At 36.6% G+C, this 27946-nt stretch overlaps 1 protein-coding gene across 3 annotated transcripts in view; it reads left to right on the top strand.

Annotated features, from left to right (window-relative positions):
* The window catches only part of LOC127795604 (vacuolar protein sorting-associated protein 54, chloroplastic), a 74565-nt gene extending 46988 nt beyond the window's left edge, over window positions 1-27577 (top strand). For all 3 annotated transcript variants that reach the window (XM_052327385.1, XM_052327383.1, XM_052327384.1), the window contains 4 exons: window positions 3051-3118; window positions 15449-15529; window positions 15634-15925; window positions 27228-27577. In XM_052327385.1, the coding sequence (XP_052183345.1) occupies window positions 3051-3118; window positions 15449-15529; window positions 15634-15772 (288 nt within the window). In that variant the 3' untranslated portion in view covers window positions 15773-15925; window positions 27228-27577. The remainder of the gene's footprint in view (window positions 1-3050; window positions 3119-15448; window positions 15530-15633; window positions 15926-27227) is intronic.
* The last annotated feature ends 369 nt before the right edge of the window (window positions 27578-27946 follow it).

Raw genomic sequence — 27946 nt, forward strand, 5'->3', positions numbered from 1 at the left:
GATTGCTTCTGGCCATATAAGGACTTATTCAGGTGACATACTAGTCGGGACTCCCCCTGAGCAACAAAATTAGGAGGTTGTTCCATATACACTTCTTTTTGAAGGTCGTCATGAAGAAAAACATTTTTAATATCCAGCTGATAAAGAGGCCACTGTTGAATGGTGGCCATAGAAAGAAAAACACGCTCAGATTGTTGAACAGATTCATGTCACACACTTGCACTCAATCCCTCAAGGAAGACACAGAATTGTCATGATAATGACAGAATAAGAATAGAACAGAAACAACACAACACACACACAAGGGAGAACGGATTTATCTTGGTTCGGATCACCTTTGAACTAGTGAATCCTACGTCTAGATTGATCAGAGGGCTTATGGCTTCCACTATCTTGAAAATACAACCGATACACTGCACTGCACCCACAACTCTTTGACCAAGCTATTCTTACCGAGATTACAAAGGATATGTCTAGTCTTTTCTCTCACACAGTACACGATACAAGATATAATGAAAATCCAAGGAAAGAAAGACTCACCTTGGCTTTCTATTTATAGAACATAACATATAGGCGGGAGTTACAAGAAAAAATGCCTAAGTAATTGGTAGTTACCTTAATTGGTAATTATTGTTACAAATGCCTAACTACTTCTAGAAAGAAACCGGTCTTCAAGGGCTTGTTTTCTTTTGTACGTTATATACTTTCGAGCCATAGGACTAATCTTAGGCAAAAACTTAACAAACTCACCACCCTTGGCATATGGCTAAGTCTTCATCAAAATGGATACCTACTACCCTTTTCAAAACCTGTCTTGCTCTTATGTTCAAATGGTCACTGACACCATGCTCACGAAACCACATTTGAACATATGTTGACTAAGACATATAGTTCTTACCATTCAATTTGTTAGTGGTAATGGCTGCAACACCAGATAAAGACGGTACAGGTACAAGAATAGTCACAGGTACAATCATAGTCGACGAGGAACTCACCATTTCAGGATTTGAAGAGGCCATAGAAGAAAACCCAAGCCCAACTAGATAGATAGATCATATGCTACTCCAAACTAGATCTAAAATTGCAAAACCCAGATTTGAAACCAAAGAGTTGATACAAACCAGAGAGATTTGAGACCGGCTGACGGTGGCTAACAGTGATGGCAAATCGGTGACCAATGATGGCTAACAGTGACGACAGATTGGCGAGACGATAGCAATGGAGGCGAGATTTGAGACCTTTCGCGATGGAAGGAGGTGAGATCTGAAACTGCGACGGAAGGAGCAGCGACGACAATGGCAGATTGGCGAAGTAGTAGTGATAGCGACGACGATGGTAGATCGTGAAGTAGCGGTGATGATAGTTGGAAATAGCCACAGGAGATTTGAGAAATTAGTCGCGATGCACGAGATCTGAGAAATGGTTGTGATGCACGAGATTTGAGAAACCGACAACAGACGAAGTGACTGGCATCGATTGGCAACAGTGACAGCGGCGATTGGTGCTGGACCTAGGGTTGGGTTAGGGTTTGTCTTGTGGCTCTGATACTGTTATGATTAGGAGCTCTTTTGACAACTCAAACAATGTTTACAAGTGTCCATTCTCTCAACTCCTCACTCGAAATCAATCCAAAACAACAGAAATAAGAAACTAAAATTGTAAGAACAAAATTAAAAGAATGAAAACAAAAATAAAACATTCAAACCACAAACACAAAACAACATTTTATCCTGGTTCATATTGCTTAAAAGCAAACCTACATCCAGTCTTGAAATCACCCCGAGAGCAGTCTTGATTTAATCAGAAATCAATCGGTACAACAGTCTCTCCTTTTCGAGTACACCTATACGATTCTCTCCCAAGATTACAAAGTGTTATCAATCATTTAGCCTTTCCTTTAACAGAATACATGCACTCGACAGAATTTCATGCTCATAAATGACTCCTTCTGCCTTCTATTTATAACAGAAGGTGGACATCCCAATGAAGACTTTTAGATATTTACAGTTTAACTCTCCAACTATCACTAATTATAGATTTGAGATATAAACTTCTATTTAATTCTTCATTGGCCCTCAAAATGCACTGATTTCATTGATCTTATTATCCTATACTTGAGACAACACTTTAACAGATACCATGTTGTATTTTGACAAGAAAATAGTATTATGTATTTTTATTCACAATGTGGTGTATATATATATATATATATTTTTACCAATGTACAAGGTACAACCATGGAACAACATATCTTCCTAATATATATGTACAACACTATCTAGCATAAATATAATATATGTACAACACTAGTTCTAATAATATGTACTTTCAAATTTAATGACTTGTACCTCTGATATTTGCATTTTATTCTTTTTCTAGTCATAAATAATTTTGCAATTTTTTCAAACATGTTTTAACACTGAATTTGTGTGGGAACCAATTCATAGAAATATCTATTGCAGTGAGAATTCTTTGACTGAAAACTCAGTTAGAACTGTACTTGCTGAAAAATTCTGACCTGTTAGTCAAATGTAAGGTGGATAGAAAAAAAGTAAATTGAAAAAGAGCCATGTTAAAAGTTCAGCTTGTTCACTTTGTTGCACATTGCACCAAGAATTCAGTGATGTATAACAACGAATTTTTGAGGACCAAAAAAAGCAGAAAGCTGGAAATTGTTGCAATTTTGTTCTTGGAAGAACTTTAATTACATGTCAATACCAACAACCAATTCTTGGCAAGTGCAAATTTGTTCTTAAAATATCTTCACTGATCTTCTAACACTATTATGTGCTGAAGTCTGTCCACCAGCTTTGATGAGGAAAAGGAAAATGGAGAAAGAAAAGGATGGAAAATTCCCCATTGTTGTGTGGTGTTTACTGATAGCTACATTTGCATTTGAGTGACAAGGGATTTATTGAAAAATGTTTTGAAGTTTTATCTACAGAGTTCTTAGTTTAATATTATGTTGAGAGGTTAAATTTCTGATGGCAATGCTCTAGCTGAAATGTTGAATTTGCATTGATTAATTGATATGATTTATTGATTTACAGGAAGTTGGCTATCTTCAGCGTGTATTATCCCGAACTCTGCATGAGGTTGACCTTCAAGCAATTTTCAGGTCTGACCTAGAACTGTAATGCTAATACACAATAGAGCAGAATTTATATGACTTGCTTATTTATTTATATATTTGTCCCAGTAAGGAAGACTGTTTCTGTAGTTGTCAGAGATTCTACTAATTGATGAAAACTATTCACAATTTTTGTTGACTTTGAAATGTCTTTAAACATTTAGGCCCCGTTCTCTTTGTTGTTTTTAACCCGTTTTGAGTTTTTAATTTTTCAAAATACTGAAAACACGTTTACTTTGTTTTGGGTGTTTTTAGCCAAAATTAGCGCATAAAACAACCCCCCCACCCCCCCCCCGCCCCAAAAAAAAAAAAAAACACCCAAAACCCAATCTCGCACAAAACCCATAGTCTCTCTCCTCTCTTCCCTTTCTTCTCAAGCTGCCGTCAACCTCGCCCGCCACCGATGACTCCGCTTTTCTCCTTCATCCTCCATCGTCGGCGGCCACATGAAGTTGGTGATGATGGCTTAATGATGCCGATGGCCAAGCAACATCCAAACGATGGCCATGGCGATGCATAAGGCACTCGAGGCCTCTGATCGCCAAAAACCACCAGCCATGGTGGCCGGTGGCGATTGACTGCGTTTTTTTGCGTTTTGACTGAAAATTAAAAATCAAATATATGAAAATCCAGCCGTTAAATCTGGCCTATTTTTGTGTATGTTAAGCCCCTTGGCTTAGCCTTTCTAATGGTAGACTTTGATGGTATGAGTCTTCGGTTGACAGTGGTCGCTGGCGATGGAGAAGTTGCAGGTGTTGGAGAGAATAGAAAAAGAAAAAGAAAAAAAGAAATGAAGAAATGAAGAAAAAAAAAGAAAAATTTATTCTTAAATTTGGAAAATAAAATTATATATTTATTTAAAAAAATCGACTAACCGTTAGGGGTGTTCAAAAAAACTAACTGACTGTGAAAACTGGCTGAACCGCACCGTGCGGTTTTTTCGGATGAACAGTTCGATGCGGTTTAAAAAATTGCAAATTGCGGTTTGCGTTTTGAAAATTTGGCGGTTCGGTTTTAAACCGAACCACTCAAGTAATATTTTAATAATAAAATAAAAAAAATAAATAAAAAATATAAAAGGGAACAACATGTAACCCTAATCACTTCCAATTCCCAACCTTCCCGTCTATTTCTTCTCTCTACCCACTGCCTAGCGCCACATGCCTCTAACCCACCAAGGACTCAAGGGGATCTGCCGATTTGATATGGTTTTGCCAAGGAGAAGCGTACAGAAGCAGCCTGAAACTAAAGTCTTCTTTCACTACTCGAAAATCGATCGGCGGGAAGGCGCTGAGGACATAGCTGGCAACAAAGGCAGCGAGGAAGTCGACACCTAAAACAAGAGGGGTGAAGAAGCTGCACAGGTTCTAGCTGGGGACGGTGGCTCTGAGGGAGATCCGGAAGGACTAGAAGAGTACGAAGTTGCCGTTCTAGAGGCTTGTGAGGGAGATCGCGTAGGACTTCAAGACGGACCTTAGGTTTAAGAGCAGCACTGTGGCGGCCCTCCAGGAGGATCCAAGGCGAGAGAGCTTGATTCAGGCTCGTTTCAATTATTCGATGATTTTATTGTTCCAATCTTCGCTTTGATTGGAAAAAAAAAAAAAAAAACCTTAGAATTTCTTGTAGTAAATTCTAGATTTGTTTCTCCGTTTTCTTGGAATTTCTAGTTGAAAGATTAATGCAAGATCAGTATAGTGTGTTTGTTAAGCAAGTATGTTTTTATTACGGATTTCTTTATTTCGCTCTTTCTGTTCTTTTGCTCAATTATTTTTTTGTTTTATTGTCTGCAAATCATGAGAGGTGTGGATTTGGAATTGATGTTTCAGGTTATTTGCTTTGTTTGTGACGTAGAGCAGTCGGTATGTCTTGGTTTTAGATATGTGCTTGTTGCTCTGCCAATATTGCACAGCTCAAATTGCGGTGCGGTTTTTGCGGATCAAACCAAACCGTGCGATTTGGTTTAATGCCAAACCGCACATGCGGTTTGGCGTGTTGAAAATAGCCTAAAACGCCCAAACTGTACCGTGAACACCCCTACCTCTTTTTTTGACTACTTGGTTCCATTTCATCAACTCTCCTCATAGGAGCGTCTTTTGGTCTTCTTCTCACATGACCAAACCATCTTAGTCTAGTCTCTCTCATCTTCTCCTCGATCGATGCTACTTCTACCTTATTACGAATAACCTCATTTCTAATTTTGTCTTTTTTTATATGGCCACACATCCATCTTAGCATCCTCATCTCCACTACGCTCGTCTTTTGCTCATGTTGGTATTTGACTGCCCAATATTCTGAGTCATACAACAAAACTGATCTTATAGCTTTTCTATAGAATTTTCTTTTCAGTTTTAATGGGATTTTACCATCACATAACACCCCCGATGCATTTCTCCTTAATTCTATGCGTGACATCTTCGTGAATTTCTCCATCTTTTTGAATCATTGATCCCAAATATCGAAAATGGTCTTTTCGTTGTATGATTTGATCTTCCAATTTTATTATAACATCATCCACTTTTGCTTTCTTATTAAATTTACATTCTATATATTATGTTTTCCTTCTACTTAATTTAAATCCCTTAGATTCTAAATTGTTTATCCACAACTCAAGCTTAGTATTCACTCCCTCTTTTGTTTCATCCACCAACACTATGTCATCTGCAAATAGCATACACCATGGCATCTCTCTCTGAATGTGTTTAGTGAGTTCATCTATTACTAAAGCAAATAAGTATGGACTTAGTGCATAGCGTTGATGCAATCTCATTCTAATTTTAAATGGTTCAGTATGCCCTCCACATGTTCTGACCCTTGTTTTTGTACCGTGATACATGTCCTTAAGGGCTTGTATATAGGCTATTCAGACTCATTTCTTCTCTAAAATCTTCCATAATACTTCTCTAGGGATCCTATCATGGGCCTTTTCTAGATTTATAAACACCATATGCAGGTCCTTCTGATGATCTTGATACCTTTCCATTAGGCGTCTCAATAAGTATATATCTTCCATTATTGACCTACCAGGCATGAAACCAAACTAATTTTTCGAGACGTTTGTTTCTTTTTTGAGCCTCTGCTCTATTACTCTCTCCCAGAGTTTCACGGTATGGCTCATTAACTTAATTTTGACAGTTTTGAACATCTCCTTTGTTTTTGTATACAGGAACTAAAGTACTCTTCCTCTACTCATCTGGCATCTTTTTTGATTTAAGGATCGTGTTAAATAATTTCGTTAGTCAGGTGATGCCTTCTTCTTCCATGCATTTCCATGCTTCTATTGATATATTATCCGGTCTCACAGTCTTATGATTTTTCATCTTTTTTAATGCTTGCCTTATTTCTTTTGAACTTATGCGTCGATAAAATGTATAGTTCACGTTCCCTTCGGAGTTACTAAGATGTCCCAACCTAACTCTTGTGTCCCCACCATCATTGAATAATTTTGCGAAATACTCATTTCATCTCTCTTTAATCACTCTCTCATTCACTAATACATTTTGGTTTTCATCTTTTATGCATTTCACTTGGTTTAGATCCCTTGTTTTTCTTTTCCATGCTTTAACTAATTTATATATATCCCTTTTTTCATCTTTTGTATCAAATCGTTTATATAGATTCTCATATGCTTTTGGCCTTGCTTCACTAACAACTCTTTTTGTTGCCTTTTTCGCTTCTTTATAATTTTTTAGGTTTTTTTCATTGTTGCACTAATATACAACATTATGGTAAGTTTTCTTATTTCTAATTTTCAATTGTACCTCTTCATTCCATCACCAAGACTCCTTAAGATTTGGGGTTCTACCATTTGTCTCTCCAAGGAGTACCTTTACCGTACTTCTCAGGGCAATAGCCATTTCCCTCCACATTTGGTTTGCTTGTCCTTCCCCATTCTATTCCCTTCTACCTCTTAATTTTTCTTTGAAGCTTAATTGTTTCTCCCCTTTTAAATCGCACTTCCTAATTCTTGGATTTTGTTTTATGTGTTTTTTCCTCTTCCAATTTCTTATTTGGACGTCAAGTACCAAAAGTCTATGTTGAGTAGTCAAACACTGTCTCGGTATCACCTTACAATCCGTACAACATAACCGATCATCTTGTCTCATGAGGAAGTAATCTATTTGGGTGTTTAATGTAACATTTTTATATATAATTAAGTGTTCGTCCCGTTTTTTGAACCTAGTGTTGGTTATGATGAGCCCATATGCCATGGAAAAATCTAAATAGACGTACCCTCGTTATTAATTTCCCCGAATCCATACTTTCCATGTATCGCTCTATAGCCGTTTCCATCTCTACCCACGTGTCCATTTAAGTCACCTATTATAATCATTTTTTCTCCTCTTGGTATCATTTGTATGAGTCTTTTTAGGTCCTCCCAGAATTTTTCTTTTATCTCCTCACCTAATCTCGCTTGTAGTGCATATGTACTAAAGATATTCATAGTCATTCTTCCTAGACCAATCTTCACCATAATAATTTTTCCCATATTCTCTTTATATCCACTACCTCATCTACTAAACTTTTATCGATAATAATTCCCTCTCCATATTTCGCTCAATCATTTCCTATGTACCATATTTTATATTCAGTTTCTGATAAAGTTTTTGCTTTTTTCCCTACCCATCTTGTCTCTTGAAAGCACATAATATTAACCTTTCTCTTAATCATCACATCCACCACTTCCATAGTTTTGCCTGTTAATGTTCTTATGTTCCATAACCCAATCCTTAATCTATGATTTTGATTTTGGCTTGGACTTTGAATTTGATTTTGTTTTTGATTTTAGACTAGCTTCTTTACTCGCATTCGTCCAAGCAAATGTGAGGACCCTTGCTCATTTGTCACTACATCTAGGTGTCGATGCAGTGACCCTAGCTCATTTGACACTACATGCGGGCAATGTAGCTCGTCGCTATGATGGATTGCGCCCCAACGATTTTTCATAGTTTGTCTAGAGTTCATATTTTGGATCTGACTAGATTTTACGTTGGCTGTCGGCTACCTAACACAACTCTCCTGCTTTATTCGGGCTTGGGACCGACAATGGATAATATCCCTAGGCGGAGTTATGTAGTATATATATATTATAATTAAAAATATAGGATAACATATAGTATATTATTAAGTGTATTACACATATTATGTATAATAATATTTAATTTAAAATGTTATATTAAAAAGAGTTAACTTTATTATTTAATAATCAAATTTATTGAATAAAATATCATAAAATATGTTTTTTTTAAAATTTCAAAGCAAATTCGTTTTCTAGTTTTCTATTTTAAGAAACAATTTTTCAGAATGACAAAAAGAACGCGTTTTTAAAAATCTCAAAACAGACACTTAAAACACAAAAATAAAAATGAATTCAAAACTCAAAATTAAATACTGAAACACAAAAGAGAACACCACCTTAGTACTCAGGATCCTGAAATCCAAAACCATCTGGAACTCTGTTGCATTCATGCTGTGGATCCTTTTACTATTTTCTTCCCCCAAGGATTTGTGGCAGCATAGCTTATACTACCCTTTGTCAGGGCCTATGTAAAACATGTGTAGGGTCCTTTTGTGCTTCTAGTCTTGATATTTTTGAATATTATCTTTTGCTTTAACTATGGATGAATTGACTATGCATTGAGAATCACATATATGGTTATACGATGCAGATGCAACAGCAATATGACATTTTGCAAGAATATTAGGACTTTATGACAAGAACATGCTTTCAAATAAACATTAAATTTATATAAAACTAAAATTAATTATTCATATTTGCCTATAAATACATCTACATTTACCAAAATAGAAAAAAAAAATTATTTTCACATTCTTCATGTCCATGACTTATCATATAAGTGCTTGCATCCAAAACCTATTCAAAATGAATGCTCTGAAACTTTCATCCATTTTAGGTAGAAATCAATCTGGGAACAAAAAAGTAGCTAGTGCAAAGGGCAATAAAATACCAAAAAGAGCAACTTTGCTCCCTTCACTTGATCATACATAAGGATAAAAGAGATATGCATCCATGCTACTTATAGAATTGAGGAGGATGAACGAGAAGGAAGTGTTTCGTTAGTGTTACATGATTAATCCATATCTGTGAGATTGGAAGTAAAATTTTTATGGAAGATTATATAGCTACCGTGCTTTATGGTATGAACTATTGGAAATTAAGCAATAGCATTAGCAAATTGAGTGTATATGGTTCTTATTTATTGCTTCTCCTAATGTGGGTGTGTCTTGAAAAGCTACAGAGAGATTTTATTTATTTATTTATTTTTTTGGGGAGAGAAGGGGGTTGGGGTTGGTTGTGGGCAATGGGAGGTTGAAATACCATAGGGAAACAGGTCTGCTTCATTTTAAGACTGTCTGAGGATTTAACACCTTTGAAGAGTTTAGTTAGCTCTTGTGGTTAAGTGGTCATGGTAATTTACTTGGAACATGATACATGTTGTTGGGTGGTGGTGGAACATATGACATTGGGTGGGGAATCAAACTTCTGTGATTCTCATGTCTCACTAGGTACAACTTTGGAAAGGTAATTGTTGGATATGGTTTAAGTTTTCAAATTGTCATTGTTTTGTCATTGGGAATGATAAGAGGTCTCAGTGTTGTGCCATTTATGGTATCTGAGCTTTATGAGATGTCTTTGCTTAACTTGGCTTGGATTGGATTGATGAAGATGCCTCAGTAAGTACTAAAAGAAAGGAAGGCATACTGTTACTCAGGTTTTGGAGTTTTGAGGGACTTGAATGTTTTGGAGGTCAGAGGTGCTCCCTTGTCTTTTCGGTGTTCTCTGCCAGCCACTTCCTTCTCTGGTGAGGGCTTTTTTGTGTTGGTCCAAGGGGTACTGAGTTGGTTTAAAGTCAAATCCTTTTGCAATGCTTTAGTGTAACATCAGGATTGTTCTTTTCCATGGAAATGGATATGCGTGCCAGTGGATCTTTCAAAAGTTGTTTTCTTTATTAGACTAGAGTCTCTGGTGTCTTTTGGACCTTTGATTGTGGGAAATTATGGTAGAATTTTCTGTTTTCTCTTCATTGAATCAATAGGAATATATACACAAGAGATGCTTATATATGTATGGAAATAAATCTCCTAATCTCCTAATTGGGGTAATCATCTATTTACAGTAATATAGACATAATCATAGCCTAATTACAGCCCCTACAAAATTTTGACTTATTACATCCTATTTCTTGCCTTGATTCTCGAAACTCCCTCTCAAGTTGGTGAATAGACATTGTCACTCAGTACATAAAGGGTGTAAATAAGGCCATTATCCAGCTTCTTCTTAATAAAATGTCGATCAATCTCAATATGTTTTGTTTGGTCATGTTGCAGAGGATTGTGTGCAATGCTGATTGTAGACCTATTGTCACAATACAACTTCATAGGACCATCCCATTGAGTATTTTGTTCTATCTTTCTCTATGAAGGTCTTCAAGGTTGCTGCATCATCACTCTTTTTCATCTCTATAAGCCTGTAATGATCATCTCTTGCCACAATCCTTTCAGGAGATTGACATATTCTGTAACTTCTTGTTTCTTTATCTAGTTGAAGTGATTTTGATCTTCAACCCATAGATTTGTTCAGCATCTTTGACCTTCGAGTAGGTTTGTTGGATAGATTCCCATACCTCTTTTGCTGTTGGCAGGAACATGCAGGTGTCACTGATTTCAGGTGCCATTGAATTCCAGACCCATGCCATTATCATGGAGTCTTCCTCGTCCCATGTTGCTTAGGTTGGATCCCCTTCTTTTTGTCCGGTCTCCAAAATATGGCTGATCTTTCCTTTTCCCTTAAAATAGTCATGACTAAGTGGGACCATTTCAAGTAATTCTTTCTGGTCAAATGGTAGGCGGCATTGATTTGCTGTAGCTCTCTCAATTGCAGAACCCCTGAGACTGTCGGTGCTTCCTCTATGTTGCTGGAATTGACTTTGTTGGAAGTGGTAGACATTTCGGATTAACAGGAACTGGCATGCGGCAACAAGGCTTGCTGTCGGCAGCAGAAAAGGTCTCTTGTCGCAGGCTTCCGATGATGGGAGGACTGTCGGCAGCAATAGTAGGGGCTGTCGTTAGTACTTGGCTGTCGGCGATGAATACCTGAACAAAATCCTAGACTTCTAATCTAGGGATGGAGGCAGGACTACAGAACTGCGATGAAGGCAGGACTGCAGTTGTGTGATGGTGGCGATGAAGGCTGGAAGAAGAAAAATAACCTAGAAACATGGAGAATTAGGGTAAGAACTTCTGTATGTATTTCATTGAATAGAATGGAGATATATATACAGTAGAGAATTTATGGATATGGAAACAGGAGCAGATTTTCCTAATCACCTAATTAAGGTAAGATTCTATATACAGGAGGCTAATTACATCCTTAATTCTAGCCTTAAATCTCCATACTTAATTCCAGAATTCCCAGCCTTGATTCTTGGCAATAACAACCTTGATTCTTGACACAAAGAAGGGAACATAATCTTAAGAGGTGAAAAAGGTGTCCTAGCCTGTAATGGTGCAGCCAAACTGTCTTTATTGGGTAGATGCTGTTCAAAAAGATGGGTTAAAGGGCTGGGTCCACTTGCCAACTGTTGGTTTCTCAGCTTTCTCAAGATGGTATAAACCTTCCCGTTCCTTAGCACAACCAATCATCATTCCCGAATTCTGGTCCTGAAACAAACAGCAAGATGGCAGAAAATTCACTTTTGCAATTCACATCATAGGATAGTTTGGATACTATAAAAGGTTGGCGGATAGTTTAGGCACACGAAGGACATTCTTTATAATAAGTTCAGGACTGATTTTTATCCATCCTACTTAGGTACTATGATCAAGGAACCATCAGCAGTGATAATTTTTCTATTGCTAGAACAGGGTGACTATGAGTCGAAAAATCGAGAGGAATGAGTCATATGGTTAGTGGTTCCAGAATCAATAATCTATGAGTCCCGATGCATTTAAAGCTTGAGAGATTGGAAGTTTACCTAAGTGCATCAGTGAGCAGTTACCTAAAGATGACGGTTTTTCAAGAGTACGTACATGTTGTCTCAATCTCTTCCTTGTTGAACTCCTTTGGTTCTTGGGTCAATTTTTCCACTTGCAGTGCTGCCATATTGGCTTGCCCCTAGCTCCGTTGTTGTTGTCCGCCTCTATTTCCCCAATCCTTGCTTGGTGGTTTACCATTTAGCTTCCAGCACATCTCCTGAGTATGTCTCAGTTTCGTGCAGGCTTGATATTGCTTATAGCGTCAATGTGGTGAGTCAATTCAGGCATGCCCCTACTAAGAGGCATTTTGAAGCAATGAGTTAGATTCTTCGCTACCTAAAGGGTACTTTAGGAAAGGGTTTACTATTTAGGAAAAATGACCAATGAGGTGTTAAGCGCTACGTAGATGCAGACTAGTAGGTTCAGTTGAAGACATAAAGTCCACTAGTGGGTATTGCACAAGAGTATGGGGAAATGTGGTAACTTCGAGAAGCAAGAAGCAAATGGTAGTTGCAAGAAGTGGTGCCGAAGTTGAATATAGGGCTATTTCTCAAGGGGTGTGTGAACTAATTTGGATTAGTAGATTGCTACAAGATCTCTCTATTCCAATGGAAGAGCCTATGAAACTATACAGTGACAGTAAATTTGCCATCAGCGTAGTCCATAATCCTATTCAACATGATAGGATGAAACATGTGAGGATCGATAGGAACTTTATCAAATTAGAAATTGACAGTGGGACATTCACCTTGCCTTAGTTCCAACAAAGCAGTAGGAAGCTGATATTCTTACAAAATCCCTATCAAGGCCGAACTTTGAAGCAAATGTTAAGTCGGGAATGATAAACATCTACTCACCAGCTTGAGGGGGAGTATTGGAAGATCGGTAGTATAAGCTCAAATCGGAGGAGATTTCCAAATATTCTTTCATACTGTTTCCTTTCATAGTTGATTCTACTTTCAAATTGTTTCCTAGATTAGAGATTTGGTAACTTTCTTAATCTTGTTTTTCCCTTGGCCTATATATTATTCTCTTTTCCATGGGTTGTAAGTGCCAAATGCTAGGTTTCTGCACAGTGTATTCTTTGTACCATTCTAGATTACCACCAGGGATGTGGGACACTAGGCTTATGCAAATTGTGCCAATAGCATGTAATTCAGTTAAATCATTTTCACCCATTAAATTCTGAAACAAGGAATTCGGTTATTTCTCCAACTCAATTTTTACAATCTTCCTTTGTTTGCATATGCTGTATGCATCATGCTTGAGTTATTATCTGCAGTCTTTTGGCTACTTTATAAAACGATAAAGAGATAAATCAAATAAACCTGTCAATTAAAAAAAGAAAGAAAGAAAGAAAGAAGGGGATTCATCAAAGCAATTAAGAGGAAAAGAAGAAATCTTGCTGAAACTGTGTAAACTTAATTGGAATTTTTACAAATTGATTTTAGAGTTGCTAGAAAATAAACTAAAATAGTAAATAAGTATACCATCACACTTCATGCTGTACATAGGGCTAGTCGGTTTAATGTAGAAAAAATAGAAAATGGCTTTCAAGGAGATTCTGTGTCACATACTTCAATTAGAAGCCATTTTAAATATACCCGAAATGAATCTTGTGAACTGGGTCAGTTTGGAGCATATTGTATTTGAGATGGAGACATGGTTGGAGGTGTGTTTTGATATAAGTACCATATTCTTAAAAGACAAAAAAATTGGAGAAATACTTTAGAGGACAATAAAGGGATACATTAAAAACATTAATGCTATGTTTGGAAAAGAGCTGGTGTAGAGAACAGCATAGTACATAATGGAACGTAAGGTAAGGTAAAGAAAGTAATGTAACGTTTGTTACCCTTTCATTGTTTCGGAAGAATGAAATGTAAATGAACCTATTGAGCCTTTATTTTGTTTGGATAGAGAATGGAATTAGACAGATCAATTAAAAACAGAACATAAAGTTACAATCATACCCTTTCACTTTTAAAATAAATTAACAAGTACAAAAATAACATGGGTAATATAGTGAAAGTAATAGCCATATTTTTAAATCTATTTCCTTCTCCCTCCTTACACCTCAAATCAGGGAGTAAGCAAAATAAGGGTATGGAAGGGGATGGGAGACTATCACCATTATGAAACCTCCATCCAAACAAGGGAAAGGGTCTCCCTTCCCCTCCTGTCCCCTCCCCCTCGTTACCACATCGAAACATAGGCTAAGGGAAGATAACAAGAAATCTTGCTGAAACTAGTGGAAAACTGATTGCAATCTTATTTGATTCATTATAGTGATTCTGACAAATATGAAACTTTGGAAAATAATTTTAAAATGTACTAGGAAACCATTTTTGGATATTTTTTTAAGAAACACAAAATATTTGGAAGTTATTTGGCAACCCTTCCAGGAAATATATTTGTCCAAGTAGAACTAAATCAACTAATTAGTACAGTTCAGATTATCTTGTTAGTAACCACATTAGCACTGAAAATACTAACTTAACCACCAGTGGCTACAGCAATTTGGTTAAAAACTTAAATGTGTAAGCTGAGTTTACTTCTTGTGCTTGGTATTTCATGATACAATCATTTTCTATTTAATTCAACTTGTATATTCAAAATTATTTTAATTGAATATTTATGAAACTCAATATAATGCGTTTGTGGTTTTGAACCTTTAATTGTGAAAGTTCTCTAATTCAATTTTTCCCTATAAAACTAATAATTTCTTGGACTTAACCTATTTGCTTTGCATGATAAGCTGAATATCAACACAACAAAAGCACCACCAAGCTTTCATCCCACTAGGTGGAGTTGGCTATATCAATTTTAGCTGCATCAATCATCTCAATCCAAGAACTATCTGCCATTGTCCTTTGTTCCTTATAGTTATTACGGAATCCATCAAAATATGCATATGGGCGTTTGTATGGGGTTTTCCATTCAGTTATTGATTGTTGGTTTCTCTAATTTATGTGTGGATTTCCCCTTCCATTTCCTTCAATTGATTTCCTGCTTAATCTTCCTATGCTGGTAAATTTTCTTTGTATTATTGGACTTACCACTTTACCTATTTCCTACCTCATCTCCCCACCCCGCCAATGTTTGATTCCTTCTTAGTTCTACCACATTGTTTTTCTGCTTTGATAAGGTTTTTCTCTTGTAGTGCTGTCCCACAACTTTGAGGGTTTTAAGTTTAACTTTCACATTTAGAACTTCAGATCACATGTAGTAGTCTGTTATTTTTTTTAACAATGTGAAAGATATAGCTTGATTTATATTCCCATTTGCCTCTACATATTTATTGACATGCTGTGATACTTACAGGCAAGTTGTTATAATCTTCCACTCACAAATTTCAGAAGCATTTTCCCACTTAGATATTAGTACTTCTCAAGCCAAAAACAGGTACCACCTAATAATTTAATGTATTATTTTGGAAATCCTGTTGTTTTTTTGTGGATTTATTTTTTTGGTATTTACAATGGCTTCTCTTCTAATTTATGTTTCAGGCTCCGTCGAGATGTTCAGCACATTCTTGGGTGCATCCGATCACTGCCTACTGGTGATATAAGTAACTCTGGTACCTCAAATTGGGGACAACTTGATGAATTCTTGGTTCAAAGATTTGGTCACGAAGCTGGTCAGTAAGCATTAGTCAAAAGTAGAAAATTGGTTATATCTTTGATGACAGCTACCCAGATCTGATTGAGACATCATGGGGATGTGATAAGCAATGTTCAACATGTGCTATCTACATTATATAACAGAATGGCGGCAACAAGATTGAGACAGTTATTCAAGGTACCTATGCTGTTACCTGTGTTTTTTTCATTTTTCAATTGCATGAACTATTAAATATCAAACAGGAAGGGAAAAAAAAAAAAACGTTGGTGGAAACAGAAGAAAAGAAAGGAAATTAGCAACTTTAATTGATAATTTGTTAACTGTTTTATCTGTTTGTACACAAGCAACTATGATTTTCTATTGAATTGAGGACCATTCTATCATTTTGCATGCAGCTAGATCTTTTAGGATGCTATTTGTATTTAGAGAATTGCCCCAGCATAATTAGGAATTTGAGATAATTTACAGCCCATATATTTTGTTTATATGTAATTGACTGCTTGATTTCTTTTGTTGATATTGGGTTTAATAGTTAATGGCAACAAAAATTACTAACTGACTGCATCTGTCTTCTGTTCCCTTTAATAGCGCTGAGTCCCATCCTTGAGAACCTCAAGCCCAACATGAGGTGTCAAATAGATATCCTCCATTTTGAAATCAAGAGCATGTAATGAGTTTGAAATGAATTGGTTAGATATGTAGTTGTTGCAACAGTTTATAAATGAATTCAACGGATCCATTGTAGCAATTAGACACTTCTTGTAGTTGCCAACTTTGCTCAGTTCTAAACCTCATGATTGTGGCTACAGAATTGGTTTCCCATTATTTGAACTCATCTCAGATCTAACACCCATGGCTGATTTCAGAGTCTTGATGCCATCTGGTCAAACCTTTATAGTTGTGGCTGAAAGAATAATGTAGGGGAATTTCAGTCTTTCACCCTTGAAAATTCTATTAGCTTGGGATAGATATACATACAAAACATTTCTTAAAAATCTCCTACTTTAGAGCAATAGATAAACTTTTCTAGTTTACAACTCTATATCAACATAATCTTGGATTTCCTTAGTTTATTCTGAGAATATCTCGGGCTTCTTTCTTTTCCATCTAGAAGTCTACCTTGCTGATTATCCTTACACATACACAGCTTCTTCTTTATTTTCCAACACTCCCCCTCAAGCTAGTAAATAGATGTCTATCATTCTCAACTTGCCTCTTATCACTTCATGACCTTGTTTTTTCATTGCCTTGGTCAAGATATCTGCTTCTTAATCTTTAGTAGTAACATAAGTTAAACTTATGTCTCTTGTTTCTATTTCTTCTTTGACAAAGTGCCTATCAATTCGAACATGTTTCATCCGGCCATGCTGAACCAGATTATTCACTATACTTATAGCTAATTTGCTATCACTATAAAGTATTTTAGGTGATGCTACCGGCATAGCCAAATCCTTCATTAATTTTTCTAACCAAATTACCTCACAAATGCACTATGCAATGGCTCAATACTCAGCCTCGGCACTGCTATGTGAGAAAACCTGTTGTTTCTTGCTTCTCCATGTGACTAGATTTCCCCATAGCTTTGTGCAATACCTTGATGTGGATTTGATGTCCTCAATGGATCCAACCCAATCTGCATCTGTATAACTCTTTATTCCTCTTTCATTGCTCTTCTTGAATAATAATCCTTTCCTAGGTGTGCCTTTAAGATACCTTAGGATATGATAGGCAGCTTCAAGGTGTCTTTTAGTAGGGGAGTGCATGAATTGACTGATTATACGTACTGCATAAGCAATATCTGGCCTTGTATATGATAGGTAGATTAGTTTTCCCACTAAGCGTTGGAATCTTCCCCTATCTACTTGATGCTCATCACTGCCTTTCTCTTTGTTCTTCCAATTAGGCTCTAAAGAAGTGCTGGCAGCCTTGCAACTGAGTTTGCCTATTTCTTTTAATAAATCTAGAGTGTATTTTCTTTGTGAAATGAAAATACCCTCACTGCTCCTCGCAACTTCCAAGCCCCAAAAATATCTCCAATCTCCCAAATCCTTGACTTCAAATGCTTCCCTCAGCTGATGCTTTAATTTTCCAATCTCTTGAGTGTTATCTCCAATGATAATTATGTTATCTACATAGACTATAAGAATAGTTTTCTTTCCATCAAAATCTGTCTTGGTAAAGAGGGTGTGATTAGCTTGCCCTTGCTTATATCCAAGCTAGTGTAGTGTATCACTAAACCTCTTAAACCATGCCGCAGGGGATTGCTTAAGGCCATATAATGATTTTTTCAGCCTACAAACTTTCCCTCTTGTGTCTTCTCTTTCAAAACTAGGGGGTATCCTCATGTAAATTTCTTTTTCTAACTCACCATTTAAGAAAGCATTCTTTATGTCTAATTGATGAAGTTTCCAATCCAAATTGACTGCTAATGACAATATCACCCGAATAGAGTTAAGTTTAACCAGTAGTGCCAATGTTTCCTCATAGTCAAGGCCTGGAGTTTGAGTAAAACGTTGAGCTACAAGTCTTGCCTTGTATCTATTAATCTTCCCATCTGATTTATACTTAACTGTGAACATCCACTTGCTGCCAGCTATGTTCTTTCCATTGGGTAGCCTCACTATCTCCCATGTGTCATTTTTTTCCAGGGCTTGCATCTCCTCCATGATGGCTATTCTCCATTTCCCCTCCTGTAATGCATGATAGATATTCTTAGGAATAATCACATTATCAATACTGACTGTGAAGGCTCTGAACTGAGGGGACAGTTTGGAGTATCCCAGAAAATTGGAAATAGGGTGTTCAATGCAAGATCTGACCCCTTTTCTTAGAGCAATAGGAATATCCAGATCATACTTTTGCTTCCTCCCTCTTCTCATCTTCCCTGTTAACATCCTCAGCATCTTTTCCAGTAGTTCTTTTTGGACTTATCCTTGGTTCAGATAGAATGGATGGCTGAGGGTAATGGGTTCTTCTTGAGTAAACCATCAATGGTGGTTTGCTTTGAATCTGATTATCCTCCTGATTTTGGTGTTCCTTATTCTCTCCCCCTTGATGGGTTTGAGCTAGAGAAATAAGAGCTTGACAAGGTTCAAATATAGGTTGGGATGGCTCACTATCAAGAATAGGTATAGGTAAGGAAGTATAGCAGTCTGGAATAGGCATCCATGGATTCCAATGGGTTGTTGTTTCAGTGAGGTTTTCTTGCTGAGAATGGTCATGAAAAAATGGTTGATTCTCAATGAATGAGACATCGTGGGAAACAATAAACTTTTAGGTACTAGGATTGTAACATTTATACCCTCGTTGGTTACTGAGAATGGTCATGAAAAAATGGTTGATTCTCAATGAATGAGACATCATAGGAAACAATAAACTTTCGGGTACTAGAATTGTAACATTTATACCCTTGTTGGTTAGGAGAGTACCCCACGAATATGTATTTGAGAGATTTGGGATCTAGCTTGGACAGTGTTGGTTGAATATTACGAACAAAAACAATGCATCCAAACACTTGAGGAGCAAGAGAGTTTAGGACTCGAGTATAATGAGGGAGGTCTTCAAGAAGAACATCTAGAGTCGTCCTAAACTTTAGGATTTTTTAGGGAAGCCTGTTAATGAGATATGCAACTGTCAAAACATCTTCTCCCCAATAAGAATTTGGAATTGAATAAGTGAACATTAGGGCTCTTTTTGTCTCAAGAAGGTGGTGATTCTTTCTTTTAGCTATCCCATTTTGTTGTGGTCTATAAGGACATGAGCTTTGGTGAATGATTCCATGCTCAGTTAGGTATTTGTTGAATTCATTAGAGAAGTATTCTCAACTATTATCGGTTCTCAATACATGAATTGAGGTTTGGAAGACATTTTTAACCATTTGATGAAACTTTTTGAATACAAAGCAAGTTTCAGATTTGTCTTTCATTAGGAATACCCAGCATATCCTTGTATGATTTGTCGGAATAATCACACAGCTCCCTCTATCTCGATGACACTTTCACTCACAACAAATCTCTCTCAGAATCACTTATCTCTTTGCCACAAACAAGAATTAATGAAAACACAGAAAAATAAGATCATAACATGAACACAAGAATACGAACACATTTATCCTGGTTCGGTCTTTTAACAAGACCTACATCTAGACTGCCTGAGGCACTTATCTTCACTATCTTGAATGAAACCCAAGGATTACATGCACTTTAACTCTCCTCAGCCTTATACCCAGGATTGTTGAGAGCACACCTACTCAAGAATACAAAGATATACCCTCTTAGATCTCAAGTAAAACCCTGCGCATACTCCTCTCACCTTCTCATCCCAAGACAGTACAATGCTCTAATGAAAGCCTCACACCCGACCTCTATTTATACAACATAGAGGTGGTAAAAACAGAAAGCTAACTAAACCAGTAGTTACAACCAACTAATACAACATAGAGGTGGTAAAAACAGAAAGCTAACTAAACCGGTAGTTACAACCAACTAACTGGACTTAAAACTGCTAACTAACCCTTCTAGAAACAATCCTTCTAGAATAACACAAGTGATATACAAATGCTAATAGCATAAGAAACCCTCCCGAGATAACCAAGGCTAATCTAATACAAGTGATTACAACAGATCATCGATAAAAGTGATAAACCATCGGGTGTTAGTGAGGTTTGGGGTTCTAGATGGCCCCCAAATATCACTATGAACTAGATGGAAAGGTTTTGAGGGAGTATAGACATGGTTAGGATGAGGGCTCTTGGTCTGTTTTGCAAGAATGCAATGCTCACAAATAAAATCTCGAATTTTATTACTAGAAAAAGAAGGATACAAAAGTCTAAGAGAATCAAAACTTTGATGTCCTAAGCGTTGATGCCATAACAATAAATCTGAATCTTAAACAGTAGATGAGGAAGATTGAATAAGTGACCTAAAAGTAGAAGAATAATCATGTCTTGGTGTCTGATAGAGTCCCCCTTTCATCTCAGCACTGCCAATCTTCTTCCCTGAGGATAGGTCTTGAAAAACACAATAAGATTGGAAAAATGTCACCATGCAGTCTTTGTCATTAGTTAGCTTACTAACTAAAAGCAAATTGCATTTTAAATCTGGTACATAAAGGTCAAATTTAAGAGATAAACCCTCAACACTTGCTGGTCCTTTTCCTTTTGCTAAGGATATGGTTCCATCAGCCATAACAACATTAATATTCTGATCACAAGGTTCATAATCAGATAACATGTTTAGAGAACCTGTCATATGATTTGAGGCCCCCGTATCTATGATTCAGCAACTTGTAGGAAACTTTTGAGAGATTTGAGAGTATGTATCATTACCTGTCCTTGCCACGGACACTATTGGATTAGGGTTTTCTGAATTTTCAGATTTAGTCACCTTTGTTTGACTTAACAAGTGCTCTAAGGCCTCCAGCTGATTTGTTGTTAAACTGAAATTTGTGGAACCCCCTTTTTCTGCTTCAATCATGTAAGTTGATTGTCCTCCCCTCCTTTGATTCCTTGGTTTCCAATTGGCTAGCCTTCCATGAATTTTCCAGCATGTTTCTCTAGTATGATAAGGCTGATTGCAGTGGTCACACACTGTTTTTCTTTTGGAGTCTCTCCTTTAGCTAAAATAGATGGTTTTCCTTGGAAGCTATTGAGGGCTGAGGCTGGGGAATATGCCTCATTGCTGGAGTGCCTTGAACCTGAGAACATCACTTTCTTCCGACTTTCTTCTCGCTTGACTTCTGCAAACACCTCTCTTATGAATGGAAAGGGTTTTGTCCCTAACAACCTGCCTTTTACCTCATCTAGGTCTAAGTTTAGGCCATGTAGGAAGTCAAAAACTCTCTTCTTTTCCACCATCTTATTATATTTTCTACCATCACCAGAACACTCCCATGTGATCTCATAAAATAAGTCCATCTCTTGTCACAATTCAGTTAAGGTATTAAAGTATTCAATAACTAAATTTGTATCTTGTCTAGTGGTTCGAATAAGAGATCTAATCTGAAAACATTGAGCCATATTTTCTAGATCAAAATAAATTTCTTGGACTGCCTTCCAAATCTCACAAGTTGTCTTGTAGAAGAGTTGGGTTCTTCCAATCTTTGGCTCCATTGAATTCACCAACCAAGCCATAACAATGGCATTCTCAACCTCCCATATGCCATAACTTGTTGACTCTGCAATTGGCTTAGAAACGGTATTGATTAAGTAGCCTTCCTTCCCTTTCCCTCTAACAACTAACAAGACTGATTGGAACCATTCTCTGAAATTGGTACCATTCAACTTGTGTTATGTAATCTAGAGGGAATGGTTATCCATGGCTGTTGGAACATTGGAATCCTTCATGGCTGGAGAATTCGCAGTAGAAGTCTCATTGGTTGAGACTTTTTCTGCCATTCCTTCAACTCAAGACTCCTTTAGGTAGTCGGAGATTAAAAAATCGGTGCCACAGGAACATGGCTCTGATATCATAAAAGAATAATGTTGGGGAATTTCAGTCTTTCACCCTTGAAAATTCTATTAGCTCAAGATAGATATATATTATAATATAGGTTATATTAAGTACCTGAGCAACAATCGACAGTCTCGTGTCTCCACGTTGGCAATCGACACCTCATAATGGGCCAGACGACCTCCACCTCGTACAGACACTACAAGCGATCGATAGCTAGGGTGAGGCAGTCTACTCTTCCTTCAACTGGCGACTTAGACAACATACATGAAAGACCCACAACATAGACAAAATGCCACAAATATTTGCGTGAACCAAACCCTATTTAGGTTTTTGAACAAGATTTAACATAATTTTAAAGGAAGCATATCGAACTATGAGGAACAAGTTTTCTGAATGAAGTAAATGAGAGAATAGAACTTGCCTTAGCTAGAGCTCCTGAAGCTACTTTAAAGACCAGATGGAGGAGACACCAAGCCCTCGGGTTGCTACCTCCTCCTTCTCTTCTTTCTTTTCTTCTTCCCAAACCTTCTGGAAGCTCCAGCGACTTCCCTTTTTACCACCACCAGCACACGCCACATCTCCCCGCCCCAAATCAGCCGATATATATATATATATATATATATATGGGGGAAAAAAAAAAAAGAGAAGTTGAAGAGAATTTGAGAATGTTTTTATTTTAATTATTAAGTCATGACCTCTGAAAATTTGGGGCATGACATATATACAAAACATTCCTAAAAAATCTCCTACTTTACGACAATGGATAAACTTATCTAGTTTATAGTTCTATATCAACATAATCTTGGATTTCCTTAGTTTTATCTGAGAAAATCTCGAGCTTCTTCCTTTTCCATCTAGAAGTCTACCTCGTTGATTATCCTTACACGTACACAACTTCTTTTTTATCTTCCAACTTTTGACCTCCAGATGGTCTTTATGGATTCTTATATTATGCTTTCTTCTTGAAAGATCCATTTGCTAGCACTTTCTACTGTGACAAGCAATACATTTTGCTGTTGTGAATAGTAATACAGATAATTTGGAAACCTAAAAGCTTCCCACATTTTAAACTTTGTAATGAGTTGACCAGCACTGCAAAAATCATAGAATTAATGCTTACCTGCATGGTCCAGTCGGGTTTCTCATTCTTGATAAACATATGATGAATAGTTTTTTTTTTTAATTTTTATTAGCTGTATATGTTCATCTATACCACTAACTTCATTTGCTGTCAAGTGTTAACAAAAGTTACAAATTTGGATTTAGCTTGTGTTAGCTTTGCTGTTTATGAGAATGCATCCAACAAAAAATAAATATTTTGAGCATAACCTAGTTCTTCATTTGTCAGCGTAAGTTTTTTTGTAAGTAGTTATTGTTAGAATTGTGACTCGGAATTCAAATTTGACTGAAATTCGAAATCCTAATTTGACCGTGATCAGTGTTATTAAAGGCGCTCCTAGGCGCAAGGCGCACCCTGGGCGCCTAAAAGCCTTCTAGGTAGGCGCAAACCAAAAGTCGCTCCTCAAGCGTGCCTCAACCCAAGGCACCTTAGGCAAAGGCATGCGCCTTGAGCTTTTTAGCTGTTTTCCAAGCTTTTTATTTCACTGTTTGTTACTTTATTTAATTTTTTACTGTTTGGGGTTTAAATTTATTGCTTCAACTATAAATTTGACAATAAGTAAAAAAAGCTACTACTTCAAATGCTCCAACTGAATTTGAACTAGATGAAGATGGATAGGGAGAATTGAACAAATTCAAGGCATGCACTAACAGAATGCAACATTAAGTCATCAAAACAAGTTCAAGTCTAGTATATTACTTACCAAAAAAATGTATGAAACTATCGTCACACTTCTAAACCATAGAAATCATCCAACAAGAGGAGTAGATAATGTGGAAGAAGATATTAGAGATGATGCTTCTAATGATGAAAATATAGAAATGTTTGGTTTTTAGAGTGATTTTTTTTACAACATGCTTGTTAAAATATTATTAGAAGTTAGGACCTATTTTATACCTTGTTCTTCAACTATATTTTTATTTTATTTTTTTTTATTAACTTGCGCCTAGTTCCACTAGGCTCGCGTCTCGCCTTGTGCCTTGCGCCTCAGGCTCCAAGACCCTTGTGCACCTTAGTGTGTCTTGCGCCTTTAAAAACACTGACCGTGATTATGATTTCGAATTTGATTATAATTAGAATATTGTTAAATTCGATTTTTAGTGAGATTTATGTCATCTGGAGGAATATCTTCATAAATCTTCTAATTAGGATATGGTTTCCTGTGTATATTTATAGATGATTTTAGGTTTATAAATAGGTGTCCAATACTCTGGAATTAGTTGCAGTTATATCACTTTTGTTGCAGTAATATTTGCTTGGTGATATTTTGGGTGTAGCAATATCACTTTTGTATCAACAATTATTTGTTTGGTGATATTTTGTTCTTTCTGCCCATAGTCCATAGTTAATCTCCTAATAGATACCAATCAAAACTGCACTACGGGAAATACCACCCAAATCCACAATTTTTTATAGTAGATATATTCAGCCGCACTTATAGCATAACTAATGAGATCGGCCTCTAACATATTTTTATTGATCTTAATAACCCCACATTTACCAATGCAAATCCCCTTTCATAACTCCACATTCAGAATGTAAATCTGCCTCAATAACTCCATCTTCATTTAAATCCATCTATGTCAAAATTGTACGCATTTTAACATGCCATAGTGATAATCAAATATACCAATCCAATAATGGAATATCATACTTCAAGGTAGTCAATATGAAGATCAAATAATCTCAAATAATGTCAAACGATCGATAATTAAAATCCCAATTGAAACGGACCAAAATACCTGGATTTGGGCCAAATCTGGACCAAAAAAAAAAAAAAAACAAATTTGAATCTATTAATCTAGCTGACCGGATCTGAAGCGAGTTGGATCTTGGCGGGTTGGGTCATCCCAGATCTGGGTGTGCTTAGAACCTTGAAGTTTTCTACAATGGGGGAAACCTAATTAGCGATGGCAGCTGTATTGATGGACGATAAACAATAAGGAAGGCCGATGGCCGACGAGAGTAGAGCAAGACGACGAAGGCTGGCCGATGATCGACGAGGAGAACAGCGCCAACAAAGAAGCTGAAACGTCGTGGATGGTTGTCGCGTTGCAGGAGGGAGGCGACTGAAGCAAGTCGACTGCAAGGTGATGAGAGTCGTCTGGTGTTGTCGGATTTAACAAAGAAAGCAATTGCAAGTCCGAGTTCGGCGTCGATCGGTGGCTTCGAAAACGATTAAACAAAAGGGAAAACAAAAGTAGTCGTTGATGGTCCTTCACAACCTCCAAAGGCTGTGATTGGAGACGATTGAGGAGTCGAACGACTACAACAATGGTCAAACTATGGTGGCGACAGCAACTGGGTAACTTATGTTCTGACTGAAAGATGACGAAGATGTGCAGATTAAACAACTGAAATTTGCTAAACGTTGACGGTTTGATCCAACGGCTCTGATACCACTTTGTTACGAAATTGGATCAACAACAAACTACAATCAAACCAATTGATCACACAAGAACACTAAATTTTATGTGAAAAACCCAAATCGAGAGAAAGAACAAAATATCATTAAGTAAGTATTGTTGGTACAAAAGTGATATTGTCACACCCAAAATATCACTAAACAAATATTGCTACAACAAAAGTGATATAGTTGTAACTAATTCCAAAGTATTAGACACCTATTTATAGACTTAAAATCATCTATAAATGTACATTGTACACAAGAAATCATATCTTGATCAAAAGATGATTCATGAGAATATTTTTCAGATGAGATAAATCCCATTTAAAATCGAATTTAACAACATTCTAATCACAGTCAAATTTGAAGTCATAATTACGGTCAAATTAGGAGTATCAATTTCAATCAAATTTAAATTTCGGATCACAATTGTAACCGCTATCTTATTTACTAATTTCTAACAATATCAATGAATCAAATAGGAAGTGAGTATAATAGTTCAATCCTGTTGATGAACCCCAGTAGCAACTAATCACTAAAGCATTTTTGTGATTCATGGAAGCCACTGACTTGTATTTGTGAGGGAGAATCTTATTTCTTAGTTTTTTGGAATCAGTAACAGTCTTGACAGTAGTTACCACTGAACAGAATCGGGTCCTATGGAATGAAACCTGAAACTAACAACTGAGTTTGTGGAAATCAAACTCCTTACTTGAATTTCCGAGAAAGGAATAGTATATACAGCATTCCTATACTATCTCCTCCTAAGTTCTAGCTGATAATGTTATCTCTTCCTAACATCTAGCAGATAGAATATACAATTATTTGAAGTTATTTGCAAGATTATGTACAAAATCCTATTTCTACAATTTCTCCTGATTTTTAGGAAGTTTATCCCTTCAGTTCTTCTTCTCTATCTTGATGCAGCAGCCCATAACCGAGGCCCATATCTTCATTAGTCTCCTCTTTTGTTTCATATTCTTTCTCTCGGAAAGACTCCTTAGAATCCTAGGACTCTCGAACAACCACATTTCTCCACAATTGAGTTTATTGATCAGATTATAAGTTGGGAGGTCTGATGCCTTCTAAAACTGATTTCAAGTATGAATTTTAATATTCCTTATGAATATATCTTTGTTTGCACTGGATAATGCAGATGGGGGGAAAACTTGTAGTACTGCATAATGCATCCTTGGGCTCACGCTCACTAGAAGTTCTGGGGCCACATCCGTCAGCATGTTAGTTGAATGTTTTACTCCCAATATGATTACCCTAATTTGATTGGTTTAGTGGGCTTTGTGCTAATGTGCTGCTGCCTTATTTTAGTTTCAAGGATATACTTTGGGTGCTTTTTTTTTGTTCTTTTTGGCTTGATTGGTTATACTTCGGGTATTAATCACACAAATTTCTTTTTCTTTTAGTTAGTGGTGCATATAACATTGAACCCCCTCCTCGCATTTGGTTTTGACGGAAGCCTATAATTTTTATGACCTTATCCAGGTGTTTGCTTTGCTCGTGGGTTAATGATACGGCTATGTAACATTGAAATTTTGTGGCAAGAAGAGTCCTTACCCACAATTTTGTAGCGGTCATAATGAATACATGTAACGAATAGGGCCTTTGACGGTTTGGTACTGTGGTTGTAAAGTTTGGCTTTAGTTATAACCCTTCCTTGTTTTTATCTTTGAATCCTAGGCAAAGTGAATAGTGTCATTGTTTTATGTTTACCTTTTGTACATTTTCTGGAAAGACTGAAACCGGTTTGATTGATAGATGAATTAGTGTTTCCTGGATTACATTCCCATTTCCAATCATGAATAAATTCTCTTCCCCCTGCTCTTGCTGTTTCATTGGCATTGCCAATCCTTTTCATGTAATGATATGGTTTTGATTGCCACTTATAGGTAACGTTTGGAGGGTTGCAATTATTGATTGCAGTTATGCTGCTATATATGAAACCTTTCTGTCGTTGAATGTTTATGGAAGTACAAATTTGAATTTCCAGACGTGCCATTTATTCTCAATGAACTAATTCTTGTTTCGTTTTAGAAATCCCATTAAAATTTTTTAAGCTTTTGAATCATGAAAGGTTGTGCATTTTGAATCATGAAAGGACTCTCTGATGTTTTTAGAGGGCTTATCAAAAAAGTATTCAACCTTCAGTGTGTTTTTAAATTTAGACTTAAATTTTATTTTTATTTTTTTTAAATGAAGACATT

The sequence above is a fragment of the Diospyros lotus genome, chromosome 2, assembly GCF_014633365.1.
Source record: "Diospyros lotus cultivar Yz01 chromosome 2, ASM1463336v1, whole genome shotgun sequence".
Lineage (NCBI taxonomy): Eukaryota > Viridiplantae > Streptophyta > Magnoliopsida > Ericales > Ebenaceae > Diospyros > Diospyros lotus.